At 40.3% G+C, this 19703-nt stretch overlaps 1 protein-coding gene across 1 annotated transcript; it reads right to left on the bottom strand.

Annotated features, from left to right (window-relative positions):
- Nucleotides 1–1371: 1371 nt before the first annotated feature.
- foxg1b (forkhead box G1b) lies at nucleotides 1372–4036 on the bottom strand. Its single transcript, XM_027012001.3, has one exon. It carries the CDS (start codon nucleotides 3502–3504, stop codon nucleotides 2446–2448), a length of 1059 nt encoding a protein of 352 aa, XP_026867802.2. The 5' UTR covers nucleotides 3505–4036; the 3' UTR covers nucleotides 1372–2445.
- Between the last annotated feature and the right edge of the window lie 15667 nt (nucleotides 4037–19703).

The raw sequence follows: 19703 nt of genomic DNA, 5'->3' as shown, positions 1-19703 counted from the left end.
TTATCTACTGTAGTTCATTATCTAGTCTATCTAGTCTTGTTATTTAACAAACCAGTTGACCATTAAATAGTTATTTAACAAACCAGATGACCACTGCTTAAGTCGGCAATTCATTGTGTAGCCTACTGTTGCTGACAGACAGGTGTGTAATTTGTTATAATCTACACCTTTGAAATTGACAATTTGAAATTACGCTTAGTTATTTTAATCTGAATTTAATTTTATTATTATTACATTATGTTTATATATAATAATTATTATTATATTATTATTAATAATTATGCTATTAATAATCTGCTCCAAAAAACGTTTAGTTTTTTGTGGACATCAGAGGCAAGGCAAGAGAAATGATTTATAAAAATCAAATAAATTAAAGAAAGATTTGATTACATTTTATTTTATATGCAGGCTAGACAACAGATTTAACATAAAATTCTTATTCGTAGCCTGTGCTTCGCGTGATATAAAGACACCATCGGTGTGCATATCTAATTACATTGCTATTTATAATTGTTGTCACAAATTTAGTTATGGCATTGTGGTTCTTTTTAGTAGCACTTTATCTGCTTAATTAAAATATATATTGCAGTAAGTAAATAATATTCAACAAATTATTCCTAAAGTTATCGGACGGATTTCTGACAAAGGATATAAGGTATCTTTCAGTGATTGATAGACATTAGACATCTTGCTGGGCGGTGCTGACTGATGCGAACCTTAAACTGGCTGTTACTAAGGCAACACTAGCGCGTAGAATTTTAATCTTCACCATAGTAGACTCCTCGGGAGCAGCTCCGTGTGCCTTGATCGAAATTTTGGGGCTGTTGTGTCAAACATGACGTTTGCCTGATTGCCTGTCGTAAGCTTCTCCAGTCCACGCAAAACGACAAGTTGAAAGATAAAACACCGAAAGTCCGTGAACAGCTTGCCTCCGTTGCGATGTATTTGTCTGCTTGCTGTGGATAATTATGCGGTCAGCGGAGCTTGGATTTTTTATGTGTTTTATGAATACAGCACATTCTACATTGTTTTTTTTTTTGTTTTTTTCATTTCAAACTGAGGCTAAGGTTAAATTGTAAAAGGTATCAATACTTGCATTATAATGCATTGTAATGGAAAATAAATCAGCACCACAGTTCCAAGTCGATGTTATATTTGTCCTATGAACATCCTTGATTAAGCTAAACTTGTGATGATGCTGTTGGTATTTTACTAAGCAAATGAAATTCCTCTCCGTTCATAAAAATAGATTATTCACAGATCCCCAAAAGATTCCTCAATGGATTGCTAAAACCAAATGCATATAGACCATTCTAGGGTAGAGTAGGATTTGTACGTGAGACGTTAACAAACACTCTTCTTCCATTAATACAGAAATAATCGTTTATTTATTTGTTCTGAACAAAGTTCAGCCTTTTTTGTACTGAAATAAACAAAACAACAACAAAGTACAACAAATGCACATTAGATGACTAAATAAAGGTGCAAAAATTTAAGCTACATTTTTACAAAGAGAATTTCTCGAAGATTCACCGGGAAAGACACGAGATATTTGAACGGAAATTGAAATATGTATTAGGGGGTGAGGCGACCAAATTACAGCAATCAGGGTAATTGTCATATCAGTGAACTGAAATGTCAACGAAGATAAACATCCAGTTATTAATCTCCCCATTTCCGAATTTAAACCCTTTAGAATATTGTTAGGAAATAATAGTCTGTCATTTTGAGGGCTTTCTGAATAGTCGTCATTGCGCGCGCGTGACAGAACGATAATATGCAGTTTTGCAGAACTGACCAGTTTTTATTGTTTGCTTGCTTGTTTGTTTTTAATGCAATAGCCTTGCTTTTTTATGTCATTTATCCTGAGATAAAGACCAACACCTATAGCATCTTAGAAACCAAGCCAAATGTCTTCGCCTTGCAAAAAAAGAGGTAAATCAGTTGGCAATCACTGCATATCGGCTTGATGTGTGTTGACTGTAGTATTGTTAGCACGCGTAAGGAGGCGAGTTCACGTACACCTTCACTAGTGTAAACCCCAGGCGGAACGTGTTAAGGCGTATTCACAATTAAATGTCACAAAGGTGAGGAATAATAAAATTATTCTGTTTATGAGACCACAAGATTAGACTAGATAGGCATGTTATCGATATTTTCAATAAATACAAAACATGCATTACATAATTTACAAAGAAATAGCCAATCTTTAAATTAATTTAATTATTTATAAAAACACATATAGGCCTATGTAACGCCTTTGGTATGCCATTATACTATTGTTACAAAATTACTTTAAATAATAAACCAGCAACAAATTAAAAAAACAAAACAAAAAAACACTTAGTCCACGAGGAACACAAAAGAAGAGCTTGCATGTTGTGTGTTGTGAGAAGGGAAGTTCTGGGGACGTTTTGTTCTGTCGGTTTTGTTAACGTCCAACGCTCAGCTAAGGAAAGAATTTGGCGCGAGCCTTTTAGGAGGCGACAGAACTGAAAATCCACTCGAAAATGTTGAGGGAAACGACGGCATGGTAGTTCTTAGAGAATCCGACAGCAACGTGGGCGAAGAGCTTGAGATTCCATACCCGGGTCCGCTCTGAAGCGCCTGAGATTGTTGCGCTCCGGGTACAAAATACCCATTGTGCCCTGATAGTAATCCAGCGGGTGGCGAGCTCACGCTGTATCCGTTAGACAAACTGATGCTGCCCGTGGAGGCTCCAAGCATTGGACGAGAAACGTCCCCGTTGATAGGCTCCACGCTTGGAAGAAGTGATCCATAACTTTGTCCGTGGTTAAGAAATCCGCGCGAGCACCCGCTGTAATGTGGGTGGTGTAAGGGTATAAAAGGAGACAACGGCCAGCAAAGGGGATTGCTCACGCGTTCGCCGAGTCCGAGGGGCGCGAAGCGGAGACCCCTTTTCATCACCAACTTTCCCCTTGAAGTCGACGACCGTCGTCGGAGCTTACCCGTGGTTCCACCGATAAATACATCATCGCTGGAGGGGTCCAACATCCAGTAATTTCCCTTTCCTGGATCGTCGTAGTGTCGCGGTACTTTTACAAAACACTTATTGAGGCTCAGGTTGTGCCTGATTGAGTTCTGCCAGCCTTGCTTGTGGTCTCGGTAGTAAGGGAAATTCTTCATAATGAATTCATAGATACCATTCAAAGTAAGTCGCTTTTCCGGGCTCTGTCGAATAGCCATCATGATGAGCGCGTTGTAACTGAACGGCGGCTTGTCGTACTTACCAATCTTCCCCTGCTTCGAAGGCTTCTCCGCTTCTGGAGAAGAGTCGTACTCGTCTTTCGCTTGCTCGTGTTCGAAAGCTGCAGAGTCCATTTCCGATGGTTCCGAAGATTTTTCTGAATTTGACCCCAAAACTGGGACGCTTTTTCCTGCGATCCCGGTGTCCTGGCTGTCAATTCTGGACGGGAGCAGGAGGCTTTTGATGCTAAATGAAGTCGACTTCTGTACCATTGTCGGCTCCCTCTGATCACCCATGCCGGGTATAACAAAAAAGCTCTGCTTTCCTACTTGAAAAAAAAAAGATCAGACGCGCTTAGATCGAGACATTCATGCATGACAGGACTTCTAGAAGGAAGGACGCGGCGCCGCGTTGAACGCGAGAAATCTGTAATTTATCAGACTTGGTCTACGCAGCTTCCTCCCCGGTGTGGGAGGAGGGGTTTTGAACTCGCTGACAATCGTGCGACGTCAATAGGCGCTCCTGCGGTGAGCTCGCTGTATCGCTCAGCGCCGTGGAGCTGCGAAAGACATCCTGCAGGAACGTCTCCTAAGCGTCTGACGTAGTCTCAATGGGAGGGAAATTCAGTCTTTTTACCTATGAACCACAAAACAAGTGATCTTGAAATGTTAATACAAATAGCTATACACTAGCATGAAGTGTTAAAGAAATATCCTAGTTGTGTATCTCACAATCTACAGGGCATTTTACTAATAATGTTAATAGTTTAGATATTTTTCTGTCTGCAAACGAGCAAATATAAAAATAAACAGCATATATTAATATGCTAAATACATATTTTTGTGGGTTTTTTTATCTGTGCTTCCAGCCAGCGACTGAATGAGACTGGAGCGCCTCCAGTGGCTCCGGCTCAGTTCTTACGTGTAGTATCGATTTCTTTCACTCCTGTATGAAAGTATGACAGTTTCCTGGAGTAATTGTGGATTACTCTTGATGGTTTACTAGTGATGGTTATTGTGGATTCGCATCACGGCTTCTCAATAGTGTTGCGTTAGTCACGGCCGAATGCCATTACGGCGTTAAAGCCTGGCTCGTCCATATATGGTTCAGGTAGGCTTGTCGTTGAGCACACAGTGCCCACGTCTGATTCCGCATCTTATACATGTTAAATTACACAGACAACAGTGCGTATTCATTCTGGAAATAACAATTTTCGCGTCTATGTATTTAAATATTTATGGGTTGGAGTGGGGGTTTTATTCTGTGCTCAAGTCTTTTTTCTTTCTCAGTTATAGCCTACTGTAACCGACAGTAGCATTTAAATATCTCCTGCTTAATTTTTATTACATTAATGGCAGAAATTAATATTTTGCTGTGCCTTTACAGTCCAATACCAAATCCTTTAGATCGATTTTCTGAAATAAACTATACTTGCATGTTTAGAATAAATAAGTGTCAGGCATATATTACACACTAATAGCCTGTACGCGATCAAAAACCAACAGCAATTCCAGCAGCAGCAACAACAACAATCACCTTCAGCAGCGTCATCGTCACCATCATAAGAAATAATTTTCCTAGCGCGCAAATATTTTGTGGCAAAATATTATTTTAATAATAGTTAAATAGTTAATAATAATTGGCTGGGTTTTTTTTATAATTTAGTAAAAGGTAACTAAAATTTGAGTAGTATTTATTCATCTATTGCTCAAAAGAATAAAGCTAGCTCCGTAGGAAAATGTAAATTTCTACTAAATCTTTTTGAGTCTGGCGTTATCTACGTGCTTAAAAACACCAGGTAAAATTTCAGGGCATTTCCTTTTTCCCTTTTTATCTTATAGATGTGAGCAGAGATATACAGTAACATTAATGAGGCTACGAAACCGTAGACTATAGTGTCCTAATAAAATAGATTCCGAAGAAGTCTCGCCTTTTTTACAAACTTAACGTCAATATTTTTGGCCTGATATATTAACAATTAGTATATACATTAATATCACATTAAAACATGCTATTATTCCTTTATAAGTCAATAGAAATGATTCCTTTAGGTTTACAGTCTATTTACCAACGACAAACCTGGTGGTGGCTCATAACTGCTCAAGACGAGAGCCATAATTTGTAGTAAAGGTAACGTAAGCAGACAGAAATCAAGCAGCTTTGTCTATTCCAAAAAATAAATAAATAGAAATCATAAACAGAATATTCAATTGGCCAAACAATGGTACCTATTAAAGAGTAATTCGCACTTAACGTTTTTAATGCAATTAACTTTTAATCAGGTAGCCTGCTTGTATTTTAATTAAGTACTTCTGCTCTTTAGGTGTTTGGATATCAGACTACAAACTGCTTGGGTTCCTTTCTCCAAAACCATCATTAAACAAACTTCTCAAAAATCTGAATTAATATGAGAATAGATATTAAATATGCTCTAGAAAATCTATATATGCTAAATTATTTTAAATAAATGCTAATTTGTTACTCTAACCACTTGTGTAATGAACCACGAGATCTAAGGGTGACTTGGACGTTGTTAGACTTGTGCTTTATACTGGAATTGGAGAGCCATAAAGGGTCAGTTTTCACAGTTCTCCAATCCGTGTTTTCCATATAAGAGTCTGTGTATCTTCCTCATGCTCACTACACAGTGATATATTAACATTTTTGACATATTAGCGCACACCCATTAAGAAGTATCGTGGTTAGTTTCAACCCATTATAAGTCTACACTTACTGGTACACAGCTTAGATAGTTTATTAAGCTGCACTAGCTCTATACACAGTTGCTAAAAACAGCACAACATATGTACACTGTGAATTGCAAAAATATTTAAAACATTTTTTCTGTTTGTTGCACACAAGACACAAATAAACACAGCATATACACACATGCACATGCACACACACACATGCACAGTCAGCCCAAGGGTTTGTTAGAAACCGTATGCCTTGGTCCTAGCAAGTAGACAATGCTATACAACTTTTTAGTTTTGAGTTTAAATTTCTCAAAGACACTGACGTCACTGAAACTTTAGGCACAGCAAGAGTTATCCCTCAGGCAATAATGCCCTACACTCTTATATATACTCTACAACACTGGATATGCAACCATATCCCAAACCCTGCAGACAAAATACCAAAGCAGTCACACATCAGCTCAAAGGGCGGCTCAGCAAGATATGCAGACAAACATCTCACGGAGACTACAAGCTGATGCTGATCTTTGAGAAATCACTCTTATTTCTCTTATGGTCAATATTAGATTTTAGGGATCTAGACTTAAAAGACAAATGAAGCATACAAGTATGTATTAAGCAAGATTTCCTAAGAACTTTAAAAGCTTGGCACTAAAAATATTCTGCCACATTGTGTGGACAAAAGTATTGGGACACCTACACATTACACACATGCAGGAGCTTTTATGGCCCCAATTCTAAATTCATAGGAATTAATATGGAGTTGGTTGTCCTTTGCAACAATTGTCAAAAATGTCTCGGTATCTTGAAGCATTAAGATTTTCTTATACTGGAACTAAGGGGCCTAAGCCAACCCCTGCAAATCCAACCCATAGCATTTACATTTATGGCATTTAGCAGATGCTCTTATCCAGAGCAACTTACAAAAGTGCTTTGTCATTTACTCATAGAATATATCCTAGTACAGTACAGTAGGTTAGAACTAAAGATACCAATGAATTAGAATACTGTAGAATACAGGGATGAATGCTGATACCTAGAAGTACTAAATACATAAGGTCTATCTTAAACAATGATAAGTGCTATAAACAATAAGTGCTAGAGTTTGTTAAACAACATAAACAATACCCTACAATAAGTATTAAATTAGTCAGTCAATATAGGAGCAGTGTCACTTGTCCTTTAAATATTCTGCAAATAGATGGGTCTTCAGTCTGCGTTTGAAGACTGCAAGGGACTCTGCTGTGTGGACAGCAAGTTGGAGTTCATTCCACCATCTTGGAGCCAGGACAGAAAATAGTCTCGATGCTTGTCGTCCAATAGACCTGAAGCAAGGTATTTCAAGCCAAGCCGTACTTGAGGTTTGAAGTACTCAAGGTACGGATCGGGCTTTGACCACTGACCTCATGTACGAACGGGCTGATCCATTATCATAGCATTATCATTAACCTGCACCAAACCTTACAGCTGGTAAAGTGCAGTCAGACAGATAACGTTCTCCCGGCAGTCACCAAATCCAGATTTCTCCATCAGACAGCAAGATAGAGAACTGTGATCCGTCACTTCACAGAACACATTTCTGCTGCTCCAGAGTCCAGTGGTGACGAGTTTTTCACCACTCAAACCGACACTTGGCATTGTGCTTGGTGATGTAAGGCTTGCATGCAGCTGCTTGTCTATGTAAACCCATGACATGAAACTCCAGCACACAGTTTTTGTGCTGATGTTAATGCCAGAGGAACTCAGCAGTTATTGAATCAGCATAGTGTTGGTGATTTTTATGCACTATGCACCTCAGCACTCAGTTATCATGCTCTGTGGTTGCTGAGTTGCTGTGGTTCCTAAATGCTTCCACTTCTCAATGATTCCACTCACAGTTGAATGTGGAATATCTTAGAGGGAAGAAATTTCACCAGTTAACTTGTTGCAGTGGTGGCATTCTATTAAAGTACCACAGTACTCGAATTCAGTAAACTCTTTAGAATTACCCATTCTTTCAGAAATATGTGTAGACTGCATGGATTTTATACACCTGTGGCAATATAACTATGAATGAAACACCTGAATACAAGTATGAAGAGGTGTGTCCCAATACTTTTGTCCATATAGCATAAGTCTCACTGGTTTAAAGGGCTACCTTATTCCCTGTCTGGCAATCACATTCACAACAGAAGCTGTCCTGGGGAACTCATATATGTGCTTGGTGTTTTCAGTTCATCCAGGGTGTTATTTCCTTTCTATTTTCATAGGTACACCTTGATTCTAACTTTAAAACATCATCTTTGGAATGTCAGGTTTAGGTTACATTAGGCTTGGTCTCAGGTGCAGTAAAATACCCATGAATAACCTGAAATCTTGACCTCCTCATTTAACTATGTTCAGCGAAAATATGCTTGTGTTACTTAATTTTGGTTGAGTACATAAATAATAATAATGAAACACCATATATATATATATATATATATATATATATAGGTGGCTCTATACATCTGCTGACATTTTCCCTGGCGTTTATTCCTGTGTGCTATGCTTCATGCAGAAAGCAGAGCACTGTGTGTGTGTGTGTGTGTGTGTGTGTGTGTGTGTGTGTGTGTGTGTGTGTGTGTGTTTGTGTGCGTGTGTGTGTGTGTGTGTGAGAGAGAGAGCAAAGAGAGAGAGAGAGAGAGAGAGAGAGAGAGAGAGAGAGAGAGAGAGAGGAATCACAAGATGACTGCTCCATTTATCACCTCTGCAATTTTATGACAAATCATACTGCTCCCATGAGGGCGAAAACATACACAGATCAACGGTTCAAGCATTTGACTAGAATCATTTATGAAAGTACTTTATTTAAGTAACTGATTTAAAGCCCCTCCCATGCTCCCCTCCAACATGGCCCATGTTTTACCATCCCTGTAATAGTACTAAAATAGCTGAGGGAAAAGTTATCAGTGACAGAGCCCTGGGTTCTGTTATCAACAAAACAGTAAGCTAAACACAGTCTATTTATATTAACCAATCAGAAAGCTCTTCTGCCAGGAGGCGGTCCTACCTACCTGTCACATATTTTGCATGTGGCTGCAGCACTGGTCACTGATGTCTTTGGTGTTTTTGAGAAAGGTTTAAATAGGGGACATATCAAAACTGGCTCAGAAAAATAAAGGCATCCTGAAGGTTTTTATTCTGGTCATTTTTTCTTGTAAATGACAGTGACAAACCATAAAAAGCTGAAAAGCTGTATGATCAGCTTGTATGTTGAAGATACTACACTTCAGTCATCTGGTTTATAAACCAGCTGTTGTTAGATATTCAGTTCAACAATGTTCAGTGTTCAACAATATTCAGCTTTAATTTGATGAGTTCAAATGAGTATTGCATTAATATAAAAGCAAATTCACATACCTTTCTAATGATTTCATTATTATTGAGCATTATTGTCTTATCTGGACTGATGATTGTAACGAATCTGCTGGCCCGAGTGCCAATGGGCATGGAGCAGGATGCACAGACTCCCTCGATAAGGTGAAACATTTATTAACGAAAGACAAACAACATTGGTGGCTCTCATACACAATATTAACAAAAGACATGACTTCCATAATTAACACAACACACTACACAATAACACTTAACAAGGACTACATAAGTGTTTAACATAACAGCAGACTAACAGTGACCAACACCATACACACACTAGCGGAGATTTAAATAGACATGGCATTAAACCCTGTGCAGGTGCATGTAATCACAAAAGGCGTGGCCACAAACAAGGTGAACTCCCCTGCACACGGCAGGCCATACCAAATGACTCGTGGGGGGGAGCGTCCCTTGACAATGATGAGTTGTTATTGAGTAGTTGTAAGGGACCAAATTGTCCCATAATTGCTCATAAAAATATCTGGGCTAAAATCTGGGTGTTACAAATCTCTCATCCAGTCCCAACCAAAGAGATATTTGAATAAAATGGAGTGAGAGAGAGAAACAGAGATAAAGAAAAGGAGAGAGAAGTTTTATAGGACTGTTGTATGAAAAAGTTATAAGATATATATTTCTATATATAAATCTATTATCATGCTTGGCAGATGAAAGTTCTCCATATTAATTATTACCATTTGAGTCATGTCATCATGTTCATGATGAGCATGTCATTATAAGCCTTCTGTATGGAGTGAGTTGGAGTGTGAGTATGTGTGAGCATTTGTATGTGTGCATGAGTATGTGCTCCTGCTTGGTTCGTTTGTATATGGTTGTCCATATGTGCATCTATGTGCATAGATGTGGATATGTGTGTATATGGGTTTGTGAATCTGAGCTCTGTTTGGACAGTGCTTAGGGATTACCAAGCATTAATGACTCAGACCAAATCAACAAATATGTGTGTGTGTGTGTGTGTGTGTGTGTGTGTGTGTGTGTGTGTGTGCGTGTGCGTGCGTGCGTGCGCGTGTGTGTGTGTATGTGTGTGTGTGTGTGTGTGTGTGTGTGTGTGTGTGCACGCACTACTGCCTTTCACCCATCTATCTATGGAACTCTGAGGTTCTGAAATCCTAAGATGGGGCATGGTGTGTGTGGCACTCTCCAGCCTTGCTCTGTGTGAAGCTGGGCAGCTGAGGCTGAGCGTCAGGGATTTGGCTCAGGATGATCTGTTAGGGACAAGTCAACAGGCAGCAAATCCCACCATAAATCCCACTGCTCAAAACATTTGCAGAACAACATGATGTTCCACAACAAACTGCAGGTGGGAGGGGGGTATGCAGGGGAGGTGAGGAGACATCTGGCTGGGGGATTAGAATGGAGACCCAGACTCTGTCCCGCGGGAACAAGAACCAACATGGCTAGAAAATGTTCAGTGCTCAGGAACTGAGAAAAATATACTGGAAATCAGTGTTCACACAGAGGATTTGGGAAGGAGGACATATAGTGTATGTGTATGACATAATGGCCAAAATCACTAAACTTGTGTGTAATATATGGAATACCGTCTCCTACTACAACTAGTGAGAAAAAGTTCACAATTCTTACAGATTTAAAATTGTAAAATACAAAACAAAAACATAAAAAACTAAGTATGACAATTAATAACAACACTTATTTAAAAATCAAATGTTTATCAAGATGGGTGATTATAATTTACAAGTTGTTTACAGGTAATTTACATGTTTATAAGAATCAGTGAAGGAGTCTTAAGGTGACAGACTCACATATGTAGTTTCTACCTGTTTGATGTGATGCTGTTCCACCTGTGGTGACTCCATTTAGTTTTAACACTGTTCATCTGTAAATGTGCTCAGTAAGCACTTTCTGTTTATTGCCCAACCTTTTCATTTATCAGAACATTTGAAGAATCTGGCAATGATGTATGAAAGAACAGAAAAACTTAAAATGGAACTTGACATGTGACACTAGAGCAGGGTGGCATGTAAATATATTATAGTGTATCAGTAATAGCAAACGTTGAGTGAATGTGAACCTGTGTGTGATGCAGTAGGGAGTGTTGTGATACACCACATTCATCCTTCTGCTTCCTTGGATGTGTTTCTACTTCTTGTACTGGCCGTACTGAATGTGCTGCTTCTATATCTTGCAAAGAATCTATTATCATAAACATAGAAATGATTGTCTATGGCAGCCGACCCTTCGCTATAGATAGAGGACATAAAGATTAGGTTGAAAAACACTGGCATATTTCTCTAAAATCTAGCTGCTCTCTTGTCAGTAATCCCCCCTCTGGCCAACAGAGGGCCTCTTCTCTAGAGTTTTAGCCCAGTTGCCATAGCTACCTCCACTGAACTCACCTGTCCCCTATTCCCACCACATGAGCCTCCCTACTTAAACTCTCCAGTTCTCTCACTCTGTGTGAATTACTGCCAGTGTTACTGTTTGCTACCTGCTGTTGTTGTTCTTGTGTTTTGAACTGTGCTCGTGTTTTTTGACTTTGCCTCATACGTTTGCCCCTTTTTTCTCGTGCTCTGATTCGTGCTCCCTTCGTTAAAACCCCTTACCTGCATATGGATCCTTCTCATCACTCTGAGCCTCATCTATTACATTAATATAAGCTGCTTGCTTTCATTTTAGTTGCTTTGTTTGATTTGCTAAGAACATGAACTGCGTGATGCGCAGACATCGCTTCACATCACTTCTCTGTACATTTTCACTATAACTGTTTAATTTCTGGCCTTTTTTACTATTTGTTTAGTGTTCTGACTGTATTGTTGAGTCACCCAATACATGTAGGCAACCTTACTGATACAAGTTCCTCACTGCACATAACATTTGCTTAATGATGATGAGACTAGAAAGAACTGAAATGGTCTTAGAATCATTAAGTCACATAGCCTATGTTTTGCTGTATACTAAACATTTTCTACTGATGATGAAGTATAATAGTTAGTCTAACAGTTGTTAGTGTAATAGTGTAACATAGACATCCAGGTCTGGCAATTGGTGCTAAGAGTTGTTTGTTGTTTGCATTTTTCAAAAACTTGCCACATAAACATCTGGTATATGCACGTCTTCAACTGCTAGATGATTCCAGAAAGCACCGGAGAACAGTCCACGTCCAGTTTACTGAGTGCAGCCACAGTATTCCAGGACTGAATGTGCATTCCAAATAATGCTGTTCAAGAATATGGAACAGCCAATGAACAGTTAATGCTTATAAATGTTATAAACCCATTGATGAACAGTTAATGGTTATAAATGTGATAAACCCACTGATGAACAGATAATGGTTATAAAATGTTATAAACCCATTGATGAACACTTAATGGTTATAAAATGTGATAAACCCACTGATGAACAGATAATGGTTATAAAATGTTATAAACCCATTGATGAACACTTAATGGTTATAAAATGTTATAAACCCACTGATGAACACTTAATGGTTATAAAATGTTTTAAACCCATTGATGAACACTTAATGGTTATAAAATGTTAGAAACCCACTGATGAACAGTTAATGGTTATAAAATGTTATAAACCCACTAATGAACACTTAATGGTTATAAAATGTTATAAACTCATTGTAATTGAACTTTTGTCCAGCATGAGGCGAATTTTCTTTTGAAGTGTCAAACATCCTTGTTGAAGTTCATATTTTACACAAACATGGCAAAGCTGAAACAGCTTAACAAAAATGTCAAAAGCTAAACAGAAATGCCTAGCACAGCAGATTTCCATTATGAGAGAGACCAAAAGAGCACGTGGACTCGTGGTCCAGCACCACCTCACTGAGCACTGGGATCCACAGCGTTGTGTGCTCAGTCCATTGTTGTTCCCTCTGCTGACCCAAAACTGTGCAGCGATGCACAGCTTGAACCGCATCGTGAAGTTCACTAATGGCAAGACCGGGGGGGCGGGGGTCTCATCGACAGGGACGGTCAGTCAGCATACGGAGAGGAAGGGCAGTGACTAATGGACTTGTACAGAGTCAACAACCTGTCTCTGTATGTGGAAAAACAAAAGAGAGGGTGGTCGACTTTAAGAGAGTGCATGGTGATCATTCTCCAGTCAGTGTCGAGGGCTCCTTTGTGGAAATCATTACAAGCACCAAGTTCTTTGGTGTCCACCTAGCAGAGAACCTCAGCTCCATACCAGCTCCATAGCCAAGAAAGCCCAGCAGTAACTCCTACTTCTAGCTCAGCCCCCTGCCACTGCCCTCACCGTGTTCTACAATAGAGCGCATCCTGAGCAGCTGCTTCACTGCCTGGTTTGGGAATTGCTCCGTCTCGGACCGCAAGACCCTGAAGAGAATAGTAAGAACAGCCGAAAAGGTAATAACGGTCTCTCTCCCCTCCGTCATGGACATTTACTACAAATGCTGCTTTTGCAATACTACCAGCATTATAGATGAGCCCACATACCATTCACACAAACTCTTCTCTATCTCACAGTTGCAGAAGAGTTACCAAGTTTCTTACGCCATGCCATCAGATTCCTTAACTGCCAGAGACTTACAACAAAAATTTAACAAATATTCTATTCCATTTAACAATACTCTGTTCTGAAATGAAGTGACTGCTGTATGCTATATGCGTATCTGTTAAAATGTCAATGTATGGTGCACTGGTTGGTGTTGCCTATATGTTAACACTGGTCCTGTATTTCATCCTTATTGTTTGCACTTATGTTCTTCTTTTGCGTTGCATTATGGTCTGGGAGGAACATTACTTAATTGTATACACTGTATACTTGTTTATAGCTAGAAAGACAATAAAAGCCTCTTGACCTCTTGATCTTTGTTTACCAGACTCAAGATCCTCAGTTATGGACGACCCAGTGTTTCTTCTGTAACCACACCCCACCTTTGATCTTTAAGTCCCTCTGAAGATCTGTCTATTTGCTGACTTCGAGCTTTATCTTGGTTTCAAGCCTCTGTTTTCAAGAGGTACAGTGGAAGTGGCCTGTTGCTTGTATTCTGTATCCTAGGATCTTGAGCATAACTACTGCTGTGGCATATACCAGTTTGTTGATTTCAGTTATACAGGTTGCGGGTATTGTGCTTATTGCTGCATTTACATCTGCAAGCATATTGTCGAATGGTAGCTTGCCGGTACACTAGGTAAGCCTCAAGCAGTGAATGACAGTAGTTACCTTGGTCATGACCATCATCTGCATGGCCACAGCTGGACCACACAATGTCCACATTACAGTTTGGCTCTGTTGGATTCCAGTTGCAGTCTGACTTTTCTTTCTCGGATGCAATAAGTGTTGTGTCTGGGCAGTGATACGGACCCTTTATTTCATCCTTCTGTACAGATGTATACAGTAATGTAATCTCCATTTTTGTTTTTGCATCATAACTGCTTCCAAACAGCAGAAACCAAACATGCACATGCACCCCCTGTAACTATAGTCATTAGTAAATCATGACTGTTGTAGCACTGATGACATATAAAGGGGGTTAATTAAGAAAAAAAAAACATTTAGGTATATTGAATATGACGTGAGCTTCACACATACTGCGCCTGAGTATGTGTAGGGCTAACATCACCGTTGTGCTTTATTTAACTGTTCCCTTGTTTTTACTATAATGGCCAAAATGTGTATTCCTCAGTCTCCTCTACTTCAACTTATGAACATGGAACACAAAATTATGTGGGCCTATTTTTTGTTTATACATAATTAATTTCCCATCACTCTATTCTTCCATAGCCTGTTATTATTTTTCCATAATCAACTTGGACTGCTTGATTTTATTCAGTGACATGGGGCGATGATGAAGCAGATGCATACGTGGGGCCTGTGGGGTGGGGCCTGGTAGGCGGGGCCTGTGGGGTGGGGCCTGGTAGGCGGGGCCTGTCATAAATGCTTTTGAGCTGTTCTAAATAGTTTTGAAGGACACAGATCTGCAAACTCAGTCACAGTTTGGGAGTCTGCAAATTACATGCACCATAAAGGTTTTTTTAATATTGTAAATCTGTCTAGTTTTATCCCTCTTACCACTTTTATTTCACTGTTTATATTGTGCACAGTTTTATCAGGTATTATGTTCTATGATTTTATTATCCAGCGTTTTATCGTTATGTTTGTACTGTTTTTATCTTGACTGTGTGTACTATTATCTTGCTGTGTAATTTTGAAAAGTCTTATACAAATAAAGTTTACTATTATTATTAATATTATCATTATTGTTATTATTATTATATTAATACTATCAAATGGTTTATTTTAATAGCTATAATGAAGCTTCATGTTTTGATCCATGCCACATAATCATAATAATGATCTGAGTGTAGTTCTCTTCCTCCTTTTCATCAGTGTCTCAGTGTCTCTTCAGTGATGCAGTGATGGGCACAGTGATGTGCACGCCGCGTGCAAGTGGATTCACGATTGTCTAATTCGTAACCACGCCCTGCCTGGGATAGCACACACCTGCACGGGGTTTAGTGTTAAGTGTTTGTCTGTATTTAAACCCCTGTCAGCGTGTGCTCTCCTGTTGGTCATCGTCTATGTAGTGGTAACGTTCGTTTGTGTAGCCACCTTCAATGTTTATATAATCTTTGTTAATGTTAACTGTGTATTCGTGTTCATCTTTAATGTTACGTGTGAGTGCCACTGTTGTTGTCTGCGTTGTGTTAATAAACGTCTGTCAAAGTCGAGGGAGTCTGTGCGTCCTGCTCCGTGCCCTGTGGCACTCGGGCCGTCACAGAATGAGCAACCACCACTCCCTGGACAAAAAATGGAATTCCTAGTGGAGGGTGCTTATGCACGTCCAAAACTGCTGCCTGGATCCCTGGAGATTGTGGAGAGAACCGTGACTGACATTCACGGAAACTCTGGAGGTAGAGAGGAACGCCCCATGGAAATGTTTTTGGGGGGGGCCTAGGGCTGTCGAGCCAGGGCCAAGGAGAGCCGAGGCACTCCACGAGGACGGCGGTGAAAGCAGTAAGGTGGTCTCCAGCCAAGGAGGATAAAGCCCAAGTTCTTCCGCTTCTACGGACTCACCAGGAGGACTGGAAGGGTCCGCCCAAAGTCCCAGAGGGAGAGTTCCTCTGGGGTGCTCCTAGAGCGGCAGGCAAAAGGAGGACTGTTAGGAGAGGTGGCACGCTCGGAACCGGGGCAGACATGCCACTGGGGCCAAGAACACATCTGCAGTGCCTGCGTGGTTGGAGGTGCTATATCACAGCGACTCGCGTGTATGTCTAAAGGCACATTTGTTTGTGTGTACTCGCGCCTTTTGTGTGTCTACAGCCGCTATGTCATGTCAATGGGAGCGTACCGGACTTACCCAAGAGAGGAGGGGACTCTGCCTTTCTCCCTCTTACGGGCAGGCCTCCCTGGTAGGCGGTTCCTGGCCCGCCTTGTGTTTGGTGGGCACCGGGCATTGCCAAGCTGTGTCTATGTGTGGGCCTGGACTTGCTGTCTTGGATTCAGATGCTTCAGGAGCCACGCCCCTCGGGAGGGGGTACTGTCACGGAATGCTCCTCCCTCCACAAATCACGTGGTACGGCCCGCCGCGTGCAGGGGGATTCACGATTGTCTAATTCATAAACACGCCCCTCAGGATAGCACACAAGAATGGGGTTTAGTGTTAAGTGTTTGTCAGTGTGTGCTCCCTTGTTGGTCATTGTTAATAAATGTCTGTCAAAGTCGAGGGAGTCTGTGTGTCCTGCTCCATGCCCCACGGCACTCGGGCGGCCACACTCAGTCTGGCACGGGAATAAACGATATTATCACGATGAGCACCAAGTGGTTTGAATGAGATCAATTTCGGTTTAATATAATGGCATGAAACTCTAACTGGTGTAAGTACTGAATATTGATTTGCATATGTTAATTAATGTATGATTTGAACATAATGGTGGAAACCCTGAAAAGTAATAAAGAAAAGAAAAGTGGTTATATAACTGTCCTTGAAGAAAGTACACATCATCAAAACATCATGTCCTCTTGGGACTGTTAGACATATTCCGGACTATGCCTCATTTGTATGTTATATTGAACAGCAAAATAAACATGGGACCTGCTATTCTCTTCAATTAATACTCAAGTCTGCATCTTTATTTTTCTATTTAAAATGTACTTAATACTACAACTTGAATTTAGGAAATATTAAGGAAACAGCAATGAAACAGTTGGGAGGTTGAGGTCGAACACACACGCAAAGTAACGAGTCTTCGGATATGAGAGTGAACTGAATCAATGACTAGGGAAGCCCTAATGAGAATGAGTAAACAAACAGACAGGATAGAACAAATGAATAACAAGTTTAATATAAAAAATGAAGGAAACAAACAGAAGACTAAACAGGCTAACAGTGTGACTAAGGAAACTTAACACTAAGGAATGGCTAATGGAAGAACAGCAATGAAGCACAGAACCAGGCTACTTATGCTAGGCAAACAATAAACACAGGAAACTCAGGTAACAGGAAAACAGAGCGAAATGGCATATTAGAGGGTTATAGACAAACACAAGCTGAAACGAAAAGACTAGACAATACTTGCGCATAAGAACAGGGGCAGTATCATCTAGATGGAAGCGTTGGGAAGGGAGAATACCTGACAATGTATGAGAACAGAATAACACTAGCAAACATGAAACGGGAAAGCACAGAGAGAAAGTAAAACAGAACAAGGAGAGAATGAGCAGCAAACACAAGACGGGAAAACGAGGTTTCAATCCAAAAAATAATGAAGGACGAACAAGGAACAGCTGGAGCTAAAGTGGAGGAGACAGGTAACCATAAAAACAGATGATAGCAGGAAAACAAGGAAGTGCTTTAGGTAAGCAGGGAAATGGGGTACACTCCAGTATGCGAACGTGACAGTACCCCCCCCCCCCCCCCCCGTTAACGCATGACACCCGAAGGGCCAAACAATTCAAAGTAGAGGGGACGGAGATGACACCGGGAGCCAAAACAGAAGTACCAACACCAGAAGCAGACACAGGGGCTGAGTTAAAGCGAGAGGTAGACACATGAGCTGGAACTGGGCAAGGCGTAGACACAGTAGTGGGAACAGGTCCAGGGGCACTACTACAGACAGGCATAGGAGTCTCGGCAGGACTACGCTCAGGGATTGTGAACAGACCAGTGGCATTAACGAGACTCAGGGCTAAACCACGGACAGACACGGGAGCTGGGGCAGATTGAGGGAAAAGGAGTGGGACTGAAGACATGGCTTGAACAGGAGGTGAGCACAGACAAGAGAGGAGCAGAGAGGAGAAGAGAGGAGAAATAGCTTTGGGAACGGGGACAGGAACAGAAGCAATGATAGAGGTCATTTTTTTAAAACACAACTCAGACAGGCACAGGAGCAAAATGCACAACAGGCATGGGCGCAGGTGCTAGAACAGGTAAGGGAACACTGCTGTCACAAAGCAGGGCAACGGGTTTTACCAAGTTAACATAAACAGGTATAGATACATGAACAGGAAAAGGATAAAAGCAGGAACGCGAGCAGGCAAAACAAGCTGAGGGAACTGAGGAAGCAGTCACTAGGGTTGGCCTGGCAACAGGTGAGTAAGTCTTCAGAGTCACTGAAGAGTCAAAGCACATGGTAGCTAGAGAGCAGTGGGTCATTGCATCAGAAGAGCCACGGAGCACAGACGCGGGAGTCTCTGGATGGCAACTTGTCTCATTAAATGACTGTATTTATAGCTATTTGTAGCCAAATAGTGAGATCACATTGCAACGATGTGATGTCATAATGGCACATTATATGAAATAAATAGGACTTTATTAGTAGGACTCTACTAATTTCACAAGTAAATCAGTTAATTTCATGGACCTGTTTTATCAAGACTTTTAGGATACAAATTAATTTGCTACATTTCACAGAATGCATTAAATAACACTTAACAAGCTTTACAGTTAGGATAGTCACTTAGTCTCACTAGGCCTGCCGTGCTAAGATAATTGCCTTTGTCTGAGTGATAAGCACTGAACATCAAGAGACAATGTTCATTCTCTCTCACTGAGAATTCGTGGATAGGCAGCCCAATACTGACTTTAGTTTAGCCTGGAACTTCCAAAATATAACAGAGTGTGTAAAGAAGTGCTTTTTTAAAACCAAAATCAGTAATGTTTATGAAAAATAAATCCACATCAGAAATCCAAAGGACAAATAGTGCAGGTCAAAATGCACATTACTTTTAGGAAATCCCCAGTTCTCGTTTGAATTTTCTCCATAGCAACAGAAAAACTACTACGGGGTCTAGCATTAAACTCTAAAGCATTAAAGCCAGCCAGTTAAGACGCGTCTCCGATCTTTTTATCTTCCTGTATTTCACAGAAAATCAGGAAGGACTTTTTTAAGGGGAATTTCACGGCGTAAATTTAGCAGGGACCTAATCATAAAGTTTAAGTGATGATCCAT

This window comes from Electrophorus electricus, chromosome 3 (assembly GCF_041902795.1).
Source record: "Electrophorus electricus isolate QZ-2024a chromosome 3, ASM4190279v1, whole genome shotgun sequence".
Lineage (NCBI taxonomy): Eukaryota > Metazoa > Chordata > Actinopteri > Gymnotiformes > Gymnotidae > Electrophorus > Electrophorus electricus.
Note: the sequence above shows the minus strand (reverse complement) of the source record. Positions and strands in the feature narration are given on the sequence as shown.

Coding starts and splice junctions, on each gene's coding strand:
- foxg1b (XM_027012001.3), bottom strand. CDS start 3,504: ATGGGTGATCAGAGGGAGCCGACAATGGTACAGAAGTCGACTTCATTT.